This window comes from Carassius carassius, chromosome 44, assembly GCF_963082965.1.
Source record: "Carassius carassius chromosome 44, fCarCar2.1, whole genome shotgun sequence".
Classification (NCBI taxonomy): Eukaryota; Metazoa; Chordata; class Actinopteri; order Cypriniformes; family Cyprinidae; genus Carassius; species Carassius carassius.
This window is the reverse complement of record NC_081798.1, coordinates 914,722-931,706: the sequence shown is the minus strand read 5'-3', so window position 1 is coordinate 931,706 and position 16,985 is coordinate 914,722. Positions and strand designations below refer to the sequence as shown.

At 36.1% G+C, this 16,985-nt stretch overlaps 1 protein-coding gene across 1 annotated transcript in view; it reads right to left on the bottom strand.

Moving 5' to 3' along the window:
- The window catches only part of LOC132126862 (CLIP-associating protein 1-like), a 90,611-nt gene that overhangs the window by 54,230 nt on the left and 19,396 nt on the right, over positions 1-16,985 (bottom strand). The window contains exons 9-16 of the mRNA XM_059538420.1: positions 14,073-14,201; positions 13,005-13,081; positions 12,200-12,292; positions 9,773-9,918; positions 6,717-6,852; positions 1,767-1,837; positions 1,556-1,615; positions 420-497 (exon numbers count right to left, since the gene is read on the bottom strand). Coding sequence (XP_059394403.1) covers positions 420-497; positions 1,556-1,615; positions 1,767-1,837; positions 6,717-6,852; positions 9,773-9,918; positions 12,200-12,292; positions 13,005-13,081; positions 14,073-14,201 — 790 coding nt within the window. The remainder of the gene's footprint in view (positions 1-419; positions 498-1,555; positions 1,616-1,766; positions 1,838-6,716; positions 6,853-9,772; positions 9,919-12,199; positions 12,293-13,004; positions 13,082-14,072; positions 14,202-16,985) is intronic.

The following is a 16,985-nucleotide window of genomic DNA, read 5'->3' as shown; positions in this document are numbered from 1 at the left end:
TTACAATAAAAACAGAAAATATAGAAATTCTAAATTCAAAACATTAAAAATGTTAACCAAAACTATTAAACTAAATGTAATAAAACATGACAAAACTAAAACCTAATAAAATATAAACAGACGTATTAATAAAATGACTATTAAAAATGACAAACAAAATCACTAAAACAGAAAACAGAAAAATCGAAACATTATGAAAACTATGACAGTAAATGATACTTAAATAAAGCTGATTGTAATCTTTCGATGCATGAGTTTTTTTTTTCAAAAATCAGCTCATTTAGGTTTGCATTTCAGTTTTGTACATTGAGTAAAATGTCTGTATCGGAGAATCCCTCCTGTGTTAAGATGATTTGGATTTCAACAATCATGTTATCATTATCAATATTTTTATTAAACACAAACAAAGAACCACTCACTTCCTAGCGACTGATCTGGCCTCAGAGTCAGCATCATGAACTCCTTTCTTAATGGTTTCTATCAGGACAGCGACGTGCCTGAAGAGACAAGAGGATAAAAACTGTGAGTCCATTCAGAGGCTCTGCCAGACTCCACCACAGCAGAACATGAGCTGGAATCAATCAATCACTGAAACCCGATTCTCCATCCATTAACCGGGAAGTGCTGGCGAAGGCGAGGTGACATTGCCATGGACAACATGTGTGGGTTCATCAAGGACGTCAGCCTGATGCTAAGTGTCTATGCGCTCATGAAGACCTGATCTCATCTGTGAGACCCTTTCTGAGATGAGACATGGACACTAGATCCTCTCCTGAGGATCCAGACTGTCACTCTGTCATCGGGTTTCATAAATGGAGCTTACCATCTGCTCAAAGTCAAGAGTGAAGCCACTCTGAAACTGTCAATTGTCAAGCTATTTAAAAAAGTAGGTCACCCAAAAATCATCCTCAGATCAGGATGAGTTTGTTTCTTCATCAGGTTTGGAGAAATGTAGCATTGCAGCAGTGTCTCATCAATGGATGCTCTGCAGTGAATGGGTGCCGTCAGAATGAGTCTAAACAGCTGATAAAAACATCACAATGATCCACAGCACTGCAGTACATCAGTTAACATCTGGAGAAGACATGTTGTGGATTACTGTGATGTTTTTAATCAGCTGTTGGACTCTCATTCTGACGGCACCCATTCACTGCAGAACATCCATTGATGAGACACTGATGCAATGCTACATTTCTCCAAACATGATGAAGAAACAAACTTGCATGACCTGAAGGTGAGAAAATTTACAGCACATTTTAGTTTTGGGTGAACTATTCCTTAAATATAGTTAAATCACAACTACACTGACAGTTACTCACAAAAAGAGGCAGTTTTGTGAACTGGATCAAAAAACCCTAAATTAACAAAAATGGACTCAAAAGAGCCAGCTCATTTTGGACGATTCAGTTTAATGAAAGAGTTTAACCAAACAGTTTGGTGAAAATATGGAACAGAGCAACAAACTACATTATTCAAAACATTTCCTTTGGTGTTTCACAGAGGTTTGGACTGACATGCAGGGGAGTAAATGGGGAACTGTTGCTTTAATTCTCACCTCTCGAGAGAATTAGTCTGCCACTCCTGAAGCAGAAGGTCTAAAAACTCATAACAGCGTCTGCAAGTCAGAGCAAATATTTCCTGTTAAGATCAGAGCGACTCAAATCAGAGAGGACATTTTACACATGTGTGTGTGTGTGTCTGTGTGTGTGTGTGTCTGTGTGTGTGTGTGCACGTGTGAGTGTGTGTATGTGTGTGCATGTTCTCACCGTCTGACGGCCACTGATTTGGAAGTGCAGTTGCTGGTCATGATAGGAATCAGACGTGGATAGTGAGTGTGCTGAAGCAGAAACAAACAAACGATTCAATCCAAGCAGCTGAGTCCTTAGCCATCATCAAGAATCGGCTAAAAACACAACCCTTCCATCTTTTTTTGACCCTCTAATGATGACCCTCTATGATCAAATTAATGTTTTGCAAATTTTAATATAAAGATTTCAGGTTTAAATCTTTGAGATTCTAAAACGGTATTTTTGTGTATTTAAAAATTCTAATGTGAATATGTATTACACTTACATTTAGCAGACTCTTTTATAAATCACTTTGTTTTGTAATATTCAATACAAATTTGTTTAAATACATAATTATTTATTATAGATTATTTTGGGAGTTTGGGATCAAGTTTGGGAGTTCGGAGTGGGTTCGCGAATCATTTGAGTCAGTTTGGGGATCGCAAATCATTTGAATCAGTTCGGGAGTTCGTAGAGGGTTCGCGAATCATTAGAGTCAGTTCGGGAGTTCAAAGCGGGTTCGCGAATCATTTGAGTCAGTTTGGGGATCGCGAATCATTTGAATCAGTTCCGGAGTTCGTAGAGGGTTCGCGAATCATTTGAGTCAGTTCGGGAGTTCAAAGCGGGTTCGCGAATCATTTGAGTCAGTTTGGGGATCGCGAATCATTTGAATCAGTTCGGGAGTTCGAAGAGGGTTCGCGAATCATTTGAGTCAGTTCGGGAGTTCAAAGCGGGTTCGCGAATCATTTGAGTCAGTTTGGGGATCGCGAATCATTTGAATCAGTTCGGGAGTTCGTAGACGGTTCGCAAATCATTTGAGTCAGTTCGGGAGTTCAAAGCGGGTTCGCGAATCATTTGAGTCAGTTTGGGGATCGCGAATCATTTGAATCAGTTCGGGAGTTCGTAGAGGGTTCGCGAATCATTTGAGTCAGTTCGGGAGTTCAAAGCGGGTTCGCGAATCATTTGAGTCAGTTTGGGGATCGCGAATCATTTGAATCAGTTCGGGAGTTCGTAGACGGTTCGCGAATCATTTGAGTCAGTTCGGGAGTTCAAAGCGGGTTCGCGAATCATTTGAGTCAGTTTGGTGATCGCGAATCAGTTGAATCAGTTCGGGAGTTCAAAGCGGGTTCGCGAATCATTTGAGTCAGTTCGGGAGTTCGGAGCTGGTTCGCGAATCATTTGAGTCAGTTTGGGGATCGCGAATCATTTGAATCAGTTCAGGAGTTCAAAGCGGGTTCGCGAATCATTTGAGTCAGTTCGGGAGTTCAAAGCGGGTTCGCGAATCATTTGAGTCAGTTTGGGGATCGCGAATCATTTGAATCAGTTCGGGAGTTCGTAGCGGGTTCGCAAATCATTTGAATCAGTTCGGGAGTTCAAAGTGGGTTCGCGAATCATTTGAGTCAGTTTGGTGATCGCGAATCAGTTGAATCAGTTCGGGAGTTCAAAGCGGGTTTGCGAATCATTTGAGTCAGTTTGGGGTTCGCGAATCATAGCTGTACATGGATAGGCATGTTTAACTAATTTAGTAGCTAGTTCTAACTAAGTTTTCCAAGCGTGTTTAGTTGTGATATGTGAACTCGTATTTTTTGTTTTAATGATGTGCCTTTTAACAGTATCAAGTATATTCAAAAACTAAACAAATCTTGCCTAAAAAGTGCACGCATCTAGGCTAATGTAAAGTTACATGATGAAGTCATACTAGTGCGCATGTGCATTTTGAGCAAGTTCTTTCACTGCATTATTCGGTGTATTCAAATGCATTTATGAATGCATGTGAATGATCACAAAATTCAAGATATGGGGGTTAGAAAATGTATATATTTATATCATTTTATGTAGTTAATCAATATCACACGAAGAGTGCCATTTCAGTTTTTCTCCAAAAATCAGCATGATTAAAATGTGATATTAAGTTACTACCAGTGTTGGGGAGTAACTAGTTACATGTAACGGCGTTACGTAATTTAATTACAAAATAAATGTAACAGTAATCAGTTACAGTTACTAAGAAAAAATGAGTAATTAAATTACAGTTACTTATGAAAATTGTAACGATTACAAAGAGGATTACATTTGAATATTTACACACATCCACATACAGCTTATTTCTTTCCCAAATTGCACTAAGACATATGGCCCATAATCTCAGAGACGCGGAAAACACATTTGTAGAATCCAGTCAATGGAATTCAGCCTATAACGCGGACGCAATATGCCACATTTTGGACGAATAAATCAAAAGTAGGTCAGTACATTTGAATAAAAACGCGATATGGACTGATGTCTGTGAATATTAAGCCGCAAAAAGACTGAATATGAATCCTGCACGTTCTGCGTGTCTGTGGAAATCAGGCGCTGACTGGACATCGGGAGAACCGGGACTATTCCCGGTGGCCTGGCAGAAGATTTGGCCCTATACTTTAATATTGTCATTGTATAATTGCAGGCCGAATATATTAAAGCGATTATTTCCGAATCCGCCATTCGATAATTAAATCTCTAATAAATCATGAATCGGTTAGTCGTGACTGCCAATGATTGGGCTCGCGCTCTCTCCGCGCCTCCGCCGAACGGTTTGGATCAGACTCCGAGTAATCAATGCGAGAGAGAGAGACCGGAGTGAACTGTGTAAGCGCACAGCTGGAGCAGAGAAGCGACACTTCTGTTCAGGGTTTCAGGTGCAGGTCAGTTTCATCTGTAAAGATGCCAATGTAGTTTTGTCTTTGTTTACTTAGTCAAGCAGCAGCAGCACATTGCTCGCAATCACTCAAAATACTGTATAAACGACGTCATTATTATCTTTTGTAATGTTACAGTAGTAAGTTAGCAGACAAATCATCATATTTTATCATAGGTTTAGGGGGAGCTAGTGCATACAAAAAAAGCAACCCTTAGGAAAATTAAAGTAGCCTATGGTATGGCACTAACCGTGGTTTAATTATGGAATTTGTAGTAAAAATAAATACAAGTGGTAATTCATTTGCCAAAAAAATAAATAAATTGCACTTACAAAACATGGTAAAAGTCAAATAAAAATCTTCAGTATTAAAGTCATGAGAGAGATGGATGGATAATGGAAGTGAAGGTGCAGTTCAGGAGAGAACTCTTAATTATGTTGCATGTCCCCAACCTAAGGATTCAAATCTTTTTCATGTCAGGTCCATACACAAAATAGTGTTGTCCATGTTTCAGAATGGGTTGTGGGTGTATGAGTGGGAGATTTCCCAGCCTATTTTTTTTTCCCAGTCCGCCCCTCATGGAAATTAATCTCTAGAACTGTGTAGTGATGGGGACACTATACTGTCAACAAGCACCGTCCTTCAGATGAGACGTTAAACCGAGGTCCTGACTCTCTGTGGTCGTTAAAAATCCCAGGATGTCTTTCGAAAAGAGTAGAGGTGGGACCTCGGCATCCTGGCTAAATTCACCCATTGGCCTCTGACCATCATGGCCTCCTAACAATCCCCATATCTGCTGATTGGCTTCATCACTCTGTCTCCTCTCCACCAGTGAGCTGGTGTGTGGTGGGCGTTCTGGTGCACTATGGCTGCCGTCGCATCATCCAGGTGGATGCTGCACACTGGTGGTGGATGAGGAGATACCCTGACTATGTAAAGCGCTTTGAGTGCTTAGAAAAGCGCTATATAAATGTAATGAATTATTATTATTATTACTATAAATGTGATCATTTTAATTCAGGTGATGAAGGATGGTTAAAGTCTGACAGTATTGAGCACTACTTTAATGTTAAACCTGCATGGTGTAATTGATTGAAGATGATTAACAGTTGCAAATAAACATTCATTAGAAATTTATAAAAGTAATCAAAAAGTACTCAAAAGTAATTAGTTACATTACTTTATTAAAGTAATTAAAAAAGTTACACTACTGTTACGTTTTAAACAGGGTAACTTGTAATCTGTAACCTATTACATTTCCAAAGTAACCTTCCCAACACTGGTTACTACAAACAATAATTACAAATACAAAATGTTGCAGAATAATGTAATATATGAATAAATAATAGCCTAAAGAACATTTGTGCCAAAAGGGTTCTTTCTTGTCATTATAGAACGTTTTTAGCATACAAGGTTCTTTGGAGTTTAGTAAAGAACCCTATGGTTTTATATAGAACCCCAATGAACCCTTTTTTCTAAGAGTGTGTTGTCATAACGTTCACCTTGGAGATTGAAAATGTTTCTTTTTTGAGACCCCAGGAGCCCAAATTCAGACCCAGAACAATAAAACCCACAGAAGAGGTGGGAGTTCAAAGGAGGAATCTTTATATTACCAAACTGCAGGGAGAGGAAGAGTAGAAATAAGTCATGATCTGCAAGATTAACCACAATCTGATGTGATCCGACCACCTCAGAGAAAACCAGTGTTGAGCTGCTGCAAGAGCTTTAGAAGCACAGCAGCTGTGGTTAAAGAGTTCTCGTGTGTTCTGATTGGTGGATGATGATGATGAGTGGATAAAGACTAGAGCAATCAAATAGTGAGAGAGTGATCTGCTCACCTGGTTATGTTCGGGGATGTTTCGACGTACGTATATATATAGAAACAGAACAGAAAAAGGGTCTATTAACAGCTTCATATATAAATGTTGTTTCATCTAGATTGAGTTGCTCACGCTTCAGACAAGCTCACAGACCAAGCTGTGCTGCACAGACTCAATAATTTTGATGTAAAACTGATTGGGACAGCATCAGGAATAGAAAATAGTTCAACAGGAAGCACTCTGGGATGTTTCTAACTACTGTGATGTTCATAAAACCCACACTAAACATGTGCAGGATACTGGAAGAGACACAACTAACATGCAGATCAATCTTATTGATTATGTTTGCTGCCCAGAATCCAACATCACGCCTGACTGCGTGTCACACAGAGCATCAGCTGCCCGCGTGTGTGTGTGTGTTTCACAATTACCCGTATAATGAGACGAATTGCTGCCATTCCGGATGTGGCCATAACTTTAGCGCTGTTGGGGACGAGGTTCAGTAAGGTTGGCATGATGTTTTCAGCTCCGTGATCAAATCTATTACCCAACACAGACGACAGGTGTCTGGAAGAGAAACATCAGAGATCATAAAAACACAAAACACAAAACCTAGTGAGCTGCCTATGAAGGGAGTATTTTGAGGCTGGCTTTAGACCTAATGAAAGAGGACAACCAAGGGACACGTCTGAAGTGGTGTACAGGATTTGTGTTCTTATAATCTATGCAAAAGATGGGCAGTTGACAAATTTACATGATAATTTGCCTGTGCACCATAATGCGGAATACAGTTCATTACCAATTTCATCACGCACAACTGAACTTCGGGACCAACCAACCATATCTGAGGCATTTGCCAACAGTACAAAGTATAAGCGTGGCCGTGAAAGATTGAAGGAGTATACTGATGTTGTAACTCGCCACCTAGCAAAAGAAATGGTTTCTTTTTATACAAAGAAGAGCGCATTGAAGGTCATGCTGCAAACATTTGACAAGCAGTAGGAGCTGCCAGGTCAGACATTCTTCTCGAAGACAGCAGTCCCAAAGTTGTACAACAACATCAGAGCAAATATTTCAGCAGTGCTGGATGATGTGGAACATTTGGCCCTCTCAACTGACATGTGGTCCTGCTGCAACATGATGCCTTACATGTCAGTGACCGCACACTATGTCAGCAAAGAGTGGACACTACAATCAAAATGTCTACAAACATGCTTCATGCCAGAAAGCCAAAAAACCCACAACCCGGAAGAGACATTGTGGGAGAGTATACATGAATGGGAAACAGAAGAAAGAAAAATCTCATGTTCAGCAGGCCAAAAGGTCACGTTGGGCACAGCTGCCATCAGACCCAGCAGTTTCTGAAAGTGCTTAATAATGGGTGACCGGCCTTTTTTAACTCTCGCTACTGCAGTGAGGATAGACTCGATCCTAGCAGGAGACAAACGTGCCTGAATCGTGGTCGAATCCTACACCACGCCCATATAAGTGGTCCTCTGTAATGGAGAAAGCACACTTTTCTTGGTGTTAACCCCAGCTCTTTCATGTGGGCGAAAATGACATCTCAATGCTGAACCACCGTCTGCTCAGAGTAAGCTAATATCAACCAATTGTCAATATAATTCCAGGGTTTCCTATACACTGATTTATTTGTGGCGGCCTGCCACAATATCAAAACTGACCACCACAAATAGATTTTCCAAAAGGCTTTGACTTCATTGAATGAACATAAGCACTGCACGTATGAAAATCAAAAAGCGTCGCAGGTGTTTCTATATCACTGTATTTTGGAAGGTAACCGACTGTATTTAGAAAATTTTCGATGTCATTTTCATTTCATCTTGCATGTAATGCCTGATAAAGCAGCGATTGTTGGTTCAGCGCTGCTTTACAGCAGTTACTGGAAAACTTCTATCACTCCCGCTCTTAAAGCACCTCCTGCTGGCAGAAAATGAATTTGCATATATATGTATATATGGGGGCACAAATAGAGTGCAAGACTGTGGGAAACACTGAATTCAGAATGCAGATGTCCTGGAGTCACAGCGGATCCAGTGATTTTCACTCGGTGAAAATTCAGGGTTAGAGTGCAAGGCCGAATGGAAGAACCCGATATTGGTAAGCTTCGCCCCCGAAAGCAAACCTCAGGAACATCCTCAGGTATGCATCCTTCAAACCGCGTGACAAACCACGTGAGCATCCTGAACTTCAATCGCATGACTGAGTAGTGCAACTGACACAGATCGAGCCTTTACTGATGTAGAAACCACATGACAACAGTGTCGTGGACAAATGCGGAAGTAGCTTCGCGACAAACTTCAACTAGTAAGAGATGCCGATCTCGCTTGTGTTTTACTCAACAGGTGAGTTGTTCTGATTCGTATCTTTACAGAAAATGCATGCTATTATAAGGATAAACAAGATTAGTATTATGGGGCATATATGCCAAACGCAGGGCATCGCGTCTCTAGACCCGCGCGAGGACACGTCTGATCCATCGTCTGATCGCGTCTTTGCACTGACTCTGTATCTAATCTACTCGCGCAAATCGTTGAACTCGCGTTAAATCCATGATTTATCTTTCCGTCTGATTGATGGCCGTCAGTGGTTGGTCTAGAGGACAACAAATCCCATCATTCCACGCTCCTTCTTAGCGTCATTAAACAACACGATTGTTATTGTTTTGATAGTGCGCCCTCTAGTGGCAGGTCCTACAACCTGTACCTTTAAAAACTCAAAATATCAACAAAAAAAATGTGACATATTTATATAATATTTAAAAATACATTTGAAATATTATGTTTATTTGTATAGTGCTTTTCCCAATAAGTATCATTTCAAAGCAGCTTTACAGCAAGTGTACGCATCTACATTAAAATCAAGAGAAGAAAAACAAGTATCAATTAAAATTCACTATTGTTAATAAAAAAAAAACTAAATGTAATGTGTTTAAATGTAAATACAATTAATGCACTATTTTACCCAATATTTGCGCTTATCAGAACATGTAATTAGTTATACAAAATGCTAACTATCAGTTGCGCCTTTCACATGAAAAGCTATATTTGTGTTCCAAATTAGTCATTTCTGTGGCTCCATTTCAGCTGTAATGTTGCCTATAAAGGTAGTTGCCTATGGTTTGGAACAGAGCCTGACGATCTAATGAGAGTGTGTGTTTTCATACACACTAAGTGCTTCACTTTCTCTGCTCCATCATGAAGCGCAGCAGATCTTATGATGCTGGAATCCGTCCAATGTTTGAAACCAGACCACTTAAACTAATTGATTCTTTTCATTAAACTAAGTCTGTCAGCACGACTCAGCAGTCAGTCTTTATTCAACTTGGGCTGAACGGGATGATGGTTTAAACCAGGCAACTGCATTAAACCAGAAAGATGTAGGTATATTTGAAAACCTATCAGTGGATAAGACGGATTTACATTGTAGAAAACAATTCAGGAGATGAAGCAGCTTTTATTTCACTCACCCGAGTGTGATACAGGCCTCACGCACCACCTGCGAGCGTAGATCTTTAGCCGAGAGTTTGAGCGGCCCCTCCAGCTGCCGTAACTGCTGCGAAAAACCATCGTAGTCGCTCGCGCCGGCCAACATCAGAGAACGAACCTTTTTTAGCTGTAAATAAACAAATCAATGGGTCAATGGTCAAATTTAAATACCATGACCCCATAATACTGAAGTGATCTGATAACGACCAGTTTGATCGTACATTTCAAAATAAACATAACAAAATGGACTCTATTTTGTTTGGAAGCTGAGAATTACGATATTAAATAAAATTTAATTAAAAATTAAATTTATGCATTTAGCAGACGCTTTTATCCAAAGTGACTTACATTGCATTCAGTCTAACAATTTTCTCCTATCATGTGTTCCCCGGGATTCGAACCCCAAACCTTGTGCTTGTTAACGCAATGCGTCACCGCTTGAGCTACAGGTTCACTGTAGCTGATCGATATAAACTCAGAATTCCGAGATATAAACTCAAAATTGAGATATAAACTCAGAATTGCGATATCAACTCAGAATTATGAGATATAAACTCGGAATTACGAGATATAAACACAGAAATACGAGATATAAACTCAGATTTGCGATATCAACTCAGAATTTAAATATAAACTCAGAATTGCGATATCAACTCAGAATTATGAGATATAAACTCGGAATTACGAGATATAAACTAGGAATTATGAGATTAACTCGGAATTACGAGATATAAACTCAGAAATATGAGATATAAACTCAGAACTGCAAGATATAAACTCTGTATTACGAGATATAAACTCAGAAATATGAGATATAAACTCAGAACTGCAAGATATAAACTCTGTATTACGAGATATAAACTTAAAATTGAGATATAAACTCAGAAATACGAGATATAAACTCAGAGATACGAGATATAAACTCAGAATTGCGATATCAACTCAGAATTATGAGATATAAACTCGGAATTACGATATCAACTCAGAATTTAAATATAAACTCAGAATTGAGATATAAACTCAGAACTGCAAGATATAAACTTGGAATTATGAGATATAAACTCAAAATTGAGATATAAACTCAGAAATACGAGATATAAACTCAGAAATACGAGATATGAACTAGGAATTATGAGATTAACTCGGAATTACGAGATATAAACTCAGAAATATGAGATATAAACTCAGAACTGCAAGATATAAACTAGGAATTACGATATCAACTCAGAATTTAAATATAAACTTAGAATTGAGATATAAATTCAGAAATACGAGATATAAACTCAGAACTGCAAGATATAAACTCTGAATTACGAGATATAAACTTAAAATTGAGATATAAACTCAGAAATACGAGATATAAACTCAGAAATACGAGATATAAACTCAGAAATACGATATCAACTCAGAACTGCAAGATATAAACTCTGAATTATGAGATATAAACTCAAAATTGAGATATAAACTCAGAAATACGAGATATAAACTCAGAAATACGAGATATAAACTCAGAAATACGATATCAACTCAGAACTGCAAGATATAAACTCTGAATTATGAGATATAAACTCAAAATTGAGATATAAACTCAGAAATACGAGATATAAACTCAGAAATACGAGATATAAACTCAGAAATACGATATCAACTCAGAACTGCAAGATATAAACTCTGAATTACGAGATATAAACTTAAAATTGAGATATAAACTCAGAAATACGAGATATAAACTCAGAAATACGAGATATAAACTAGGAATTATGAGATTAACTCGGAATTACGAGATATAAACTCAGAAATATGAGATATAAACTCAGAACTGCAAGATATAAACTCTGTATTACGAGATATAAACTTAAAATTGAGATATAAACTCAGAAATACGAGATATAAACTCAGAGATACGAGATATAAACTCAGAATTGTGATATCAACTCAGAATTTAAATATAAACTCAGAATTGAGATATAAACTCAGAACTGCAAGATATAAACTAGGAATTATGAGATATAAACTCGGAATTACGAGATATAAACTCAGAAATACGAGATATAAACTCAGAAATACGAGATATAAACTAGGAATTATGAGATTAACTCGGAATTACGAGATATAAACTCAGAAATACGAGATATAAACTCAGAAATACGAGATATAAACTCAGAAATACGAGATATAAACTGAGAGAGAAATCTCGTGGCAGAAACTGCTTCCATTATTTTGCTATAATGACCAGTTGACTTCACATTTCACTTCTTACTTAACAAGTGAATAAATAATCTACATTAAATATTGATTTGAGTTTAAATTATTTGTTGATTATTTATATATTATGTGAAAAGAACAGTATGATGCCATCGACCAATCACAATCAAGTATTCCAGAGAGATGAGTAACAAATCACTCACTGCAGCTACTCGCTGTTCCCAATCATGTTTGTCATCGGACAGAATTTCTCGGATCTTGTTCATGGAGTCCTCGAGCTCTCGAGGTGAGTAAATCTGTGAGAAATAACAGCATCATCAAACTAACTGAGCATTGGCATCTGTCCAGAGATCTCTAATGGAAAACCACTGAATGCAGAGTCCAGGATGACAATCCACATTACAGATGTTATAGCTGAGGTATTGATGAATCCTCGAGTTACTGACACACAAATGGATTTGGATGTAGTTTGGAGTCAATTATTGTGAATTGTATGTTATTGTTTGTAAAATTTGGGCTGCCTATCTTGGCCAGGACACTCCTGCAAAAGAAGTTTCAATCTCAGTAAATTTTCTTTCTTGGCTAAATAAAGGTTAACAAAATGTAGAAAAAAAAAGATTTAAAACAGCTGGTTTCTATGTGAATATCTATTCAAATGTAATTTATTCCTGTGATGCGAGGCCGAATTTTAAGCATCATTCCTCCAGTCTTCAGTGTCACATGATCTTCAGATATCAGTATAATATGAGGATTACTGCTCAAGAAACATTTCTGATTATTATAAGTGTTTAAAACAGTTAATATTTTTGGTGAAGCTGTGATGCATTAATTTTTTTAGGATTCACAGATGAATAGAAACTTTAAAAGAACTGCATTTAATTGAAATTTATAAATATTATAAATCTCTTTTCTCTCACTTTTGATCAATTGTATGCATCCTTGCTGAATACATTGAATATACATATTAACTGATAAAAAAGTAAAAATACGAAGCCTACTAATGCTTACCTGTACAGCGGGCACATCTTCAAAGGCACGGATAAAGTCTTCCTCATCAACAGCTCCAGCACCAGAGCTCTCCTTACCTGATAACAACAATCAATATGTCCAGTAAGTTTTAAATAGATATTTAATATTCAATGTTTTTTTTTATTTAATGTTTTTTTTTAAATATTGTTCACAAATCTGTCTAAATCTGTGTTCATGAGCACTTCTCCTTTGCTGAGATAATCCATCCACCTCAGGTGGGGCATATCAAGATGCTGATTATATATATATATATATATATGTGTGTGTGTGTGTGAGTTTGTATATATACATACACACACATATACACACACACACACACATATCCTTGTTTTTGCAGATTTTGTAAGATTTTCTGTCCTCTAACCCTCACAATTAGCATATTTTAATTAACATGCTATTTTATAGATTTATTAAACATTTTCCACTGGAGGTTTTATGAGGCAGGTTGCGAGGACATTTGATGACCATAAATTAATTAAATAATTTTATTAATTTAATATAATAAATTAGAAAAATATACTAATTATATGATTTTTTATATAAAAATATAATATGTAACAAAATTTTTATATAAAAATATACAGTTAATACTAATAAAAAAATAATAAAAATTTTTTTTAACAAAATAACATGTTTTGATCTAATTTTGTGTAAAATTAAAAAAAATAAGAATTATTATTTAAAAATTTAAAATAAATAAATAATAATAAGAAGATTTATACACACAAACACACACACACATATATATATATACTTTTTAAATATTTAAATTCATATTTATTTTACACATATTTTATTCTATACAAAATTTTAACAAATATATTTTTTATATACGTTCTTATATTTTTAGTGTCTTTTAATAGAGACTGTAAATAAAGCTAGAGCTAATATGGCTTTGCAATGCAGCACAACACTGAAATGTTTTATTACTTTTATAACAGAAAAACTGGAACGCCGGATTGCCCAATCAGAAGACACAAGCAGAACCAATCAGATGCATACAAATAGCACAATAACAGTGAAAGGTCTGAGATGCAGGTAGTTGACCTGAGCTCTTGGTGCTGGACGCTGAGCTCGGTCTGCGCATGGATCCTGTCCGACGCACCGATGACGCTCCTTTAGAGGACGACGAGGAACGACCTCCATCCACCGAATCTTCATCATCGACGCTCTTATCTGAGGAACCACAGAGAAAACACCATTTATACAAACATTTTCATTTTAATGCACTTTTATAAATCTTGTAACATGCTTTTGTGATTTCATTCGTGTTTGTTCTTTTAAGGTTTAAAGGTTTTAAAGGGTAATCATTTGTAGAAATAATTGCATTAATTTAAATTTACTTTAAAAGGTTTATTTAAGAAAATCATCTTTAAAGTTGTTCAAATGAATTCTTAGCTATGCATATTACTAATCAAAACTTACGTTTTGATATATTTACGGTAGGAAGTTTACTAAATATCTTCATGAACATGATCTTTACTTAATATCCGAATGATTTTTGGCATAAAATAAATGACCCATACTATCTATTTTTGGCTATTGCTACAAATATGACTGTTTTTGTTCTCCAATGTCACATATGTATTTACATTTGTTTTTTTCTAATTGTATTTTTTCACATTTATTTAAAATGTAGTTCTGTTTTTCCATCCAATATTTACCATTTTTATTTTATTTTGGCTTTGTTTCCATTTAATTAATTAACAACAAGGCTTTTAATAGCTTTCGTTTCAGAGAACCATAACAACCCTGGTTTGCACTACAAGTTAAATTCAGCTTAATGCATGCAAACGAAACAAGAATAAATAAGACATTCATCTGAACATCCTGATATTACGCTGCAACTACAGATTTCCCGTGTGCTGTGTGTGTGTGTGTGTGTGTGTGTGTGTGTGTGTGTGTGTGTGAATCTGAAGGACACTCAGGAAACCCTGGCAGAGCCACTCACATGAGGAAACATCACCAAAATCTGCCAGACCAGCGATCAATCACCATGAATTATTTATACACACACACACACACCCGACCTTATTCATCATGCATTAGTGTCAACACCTCTCTCCCACAATCCTTCACTGCAAACGGCCATCTAACACACTCTGAACTACTCCAGAAACCTCCAGGGAAACAAACGCATTCATCCAGACATCTAAACCACAAACATCTTTTATTTTTACATTAAAAACAGACTCAAACCCTTCTCTGACCCTAAAAGGAGAACTTAAAATATCATTCACTTAATTTATGATTCATGATACACCCCCAAAATGATGTTTCAAGCCAATTTTGTCTTTTTTTGTACACACATCCTTGTTTTTACAGATTTTGTAACATTTTGTATAGATTTTCTGTCCTCTAACACTCACAAACAATTAGCATATTTAATTAACATGCTATTTTATAGATTTATTAAACATTTTCCACTGGAGGTTTTATAAGGCAGGTTGTGAGGACATTTGATGACCATAAATTAATTAAATAATTGTATTAATTTAATATAATAAATTAGAACAATATACTAATTATATGAATTTTTATTTAAAAATATAATATACAACAAAATGTAAATATAAAAATATACAATTAATACTAACAAAAAAAATAATAATAAAAAAATTGTTAACAGAAAAAATGTTTTGATTAATTTTGTGTAAAATAAAAAAAATAGTAAGAAAAAAATACTAAATATCTTATTTAAAAATGTTTAAAAAAGCATAAAAATAGAAAAGGCAAAAGGATGGAGGCAGATTAATAATAACAACAGCAAACTGCAAAAACACATTTGTATTTATATTTTGTTTATTTTAATTAATATGTTATTTTATTATTAAGCATTTTCAATTGAAGGTTTATTAATGTAGGTTACAAGTACATTTGGTGCCCATAAATGAAGTAAATAATTAATAAAATTAAATAATTAAAAATACAAAATAAAAAAAATATTATTTTAATATAAAATAAAAAAAATAATAATATTTATTGGTCCAATTGGATGAAAAATGAAAACTAAAAAGACAAATTTTAAATATCTTATTTAAAAAATAATAAAGCATAAAAATTGAGAAGACAAGTCAGAAGGACGGAGGCAGTCTAATCTGCCATTTCCTGTCTACAAACACACTTTTGAGAATATGACACTTTCTGTCCTCTAACCCTCACGAGGAATTTGCATATCTTAATGAATACATTATTGATGTCTATCAAGCATTTTCAGTTAAAAGGTTCCACAATGCCGGTTTAGAGGACATAAATGAAAAACACACACACACACACACACAAAATCACACACATGCGATGCATGCAGCATTTAATCACAGCGATCAGATTTCAGAGAGACAGACAGATGTGAGTCTCTCTGTGTCTCTGTCTCTGTCTCTGTCTCATGCAGTGCTCAGACAGTGAGACTCTTACAGGCGCAGATCCTCCGGCACACCAGCTTCCTCAACATATCGTCACGCTTTCCCACGCTGCCTCATTCTGACACACGCGACCCCTCCCTGTGAGTGTGTGAGTGTGTGTGTGGAAACTGGAGCATGGCGGGATGAGCTATTACTGATGAAGCTCCGCCCACACCGCTGGGTGGAGGAGGGCAGGGGAGGAGCCTCGCACATGGGCTGTGTTCAGAATGGATACTAGCATACTGCTCACTACATGCACTGCATACTGCAGCTTTAGATTGAATATGAAACAGTATGCACTGTAGTCACATGACCTCGCTTAATAGCATGTTTAATTCAGTGGGCGGCGATCCATCGGCAATGAAAAACTTTAAATTAATGAAATAATTTGATTTAAAAAAGTTATTGAAATGTTATTATAATTATTATATTATATTATTATTATTATTATTATATTATTATAAATACAAATACAATGTCAAGAATTATGAATAATGCTAATAAAATATTTTTAATTATAATATTTATGGTCTATTTTGGTGTACAATGAAAATAAGAC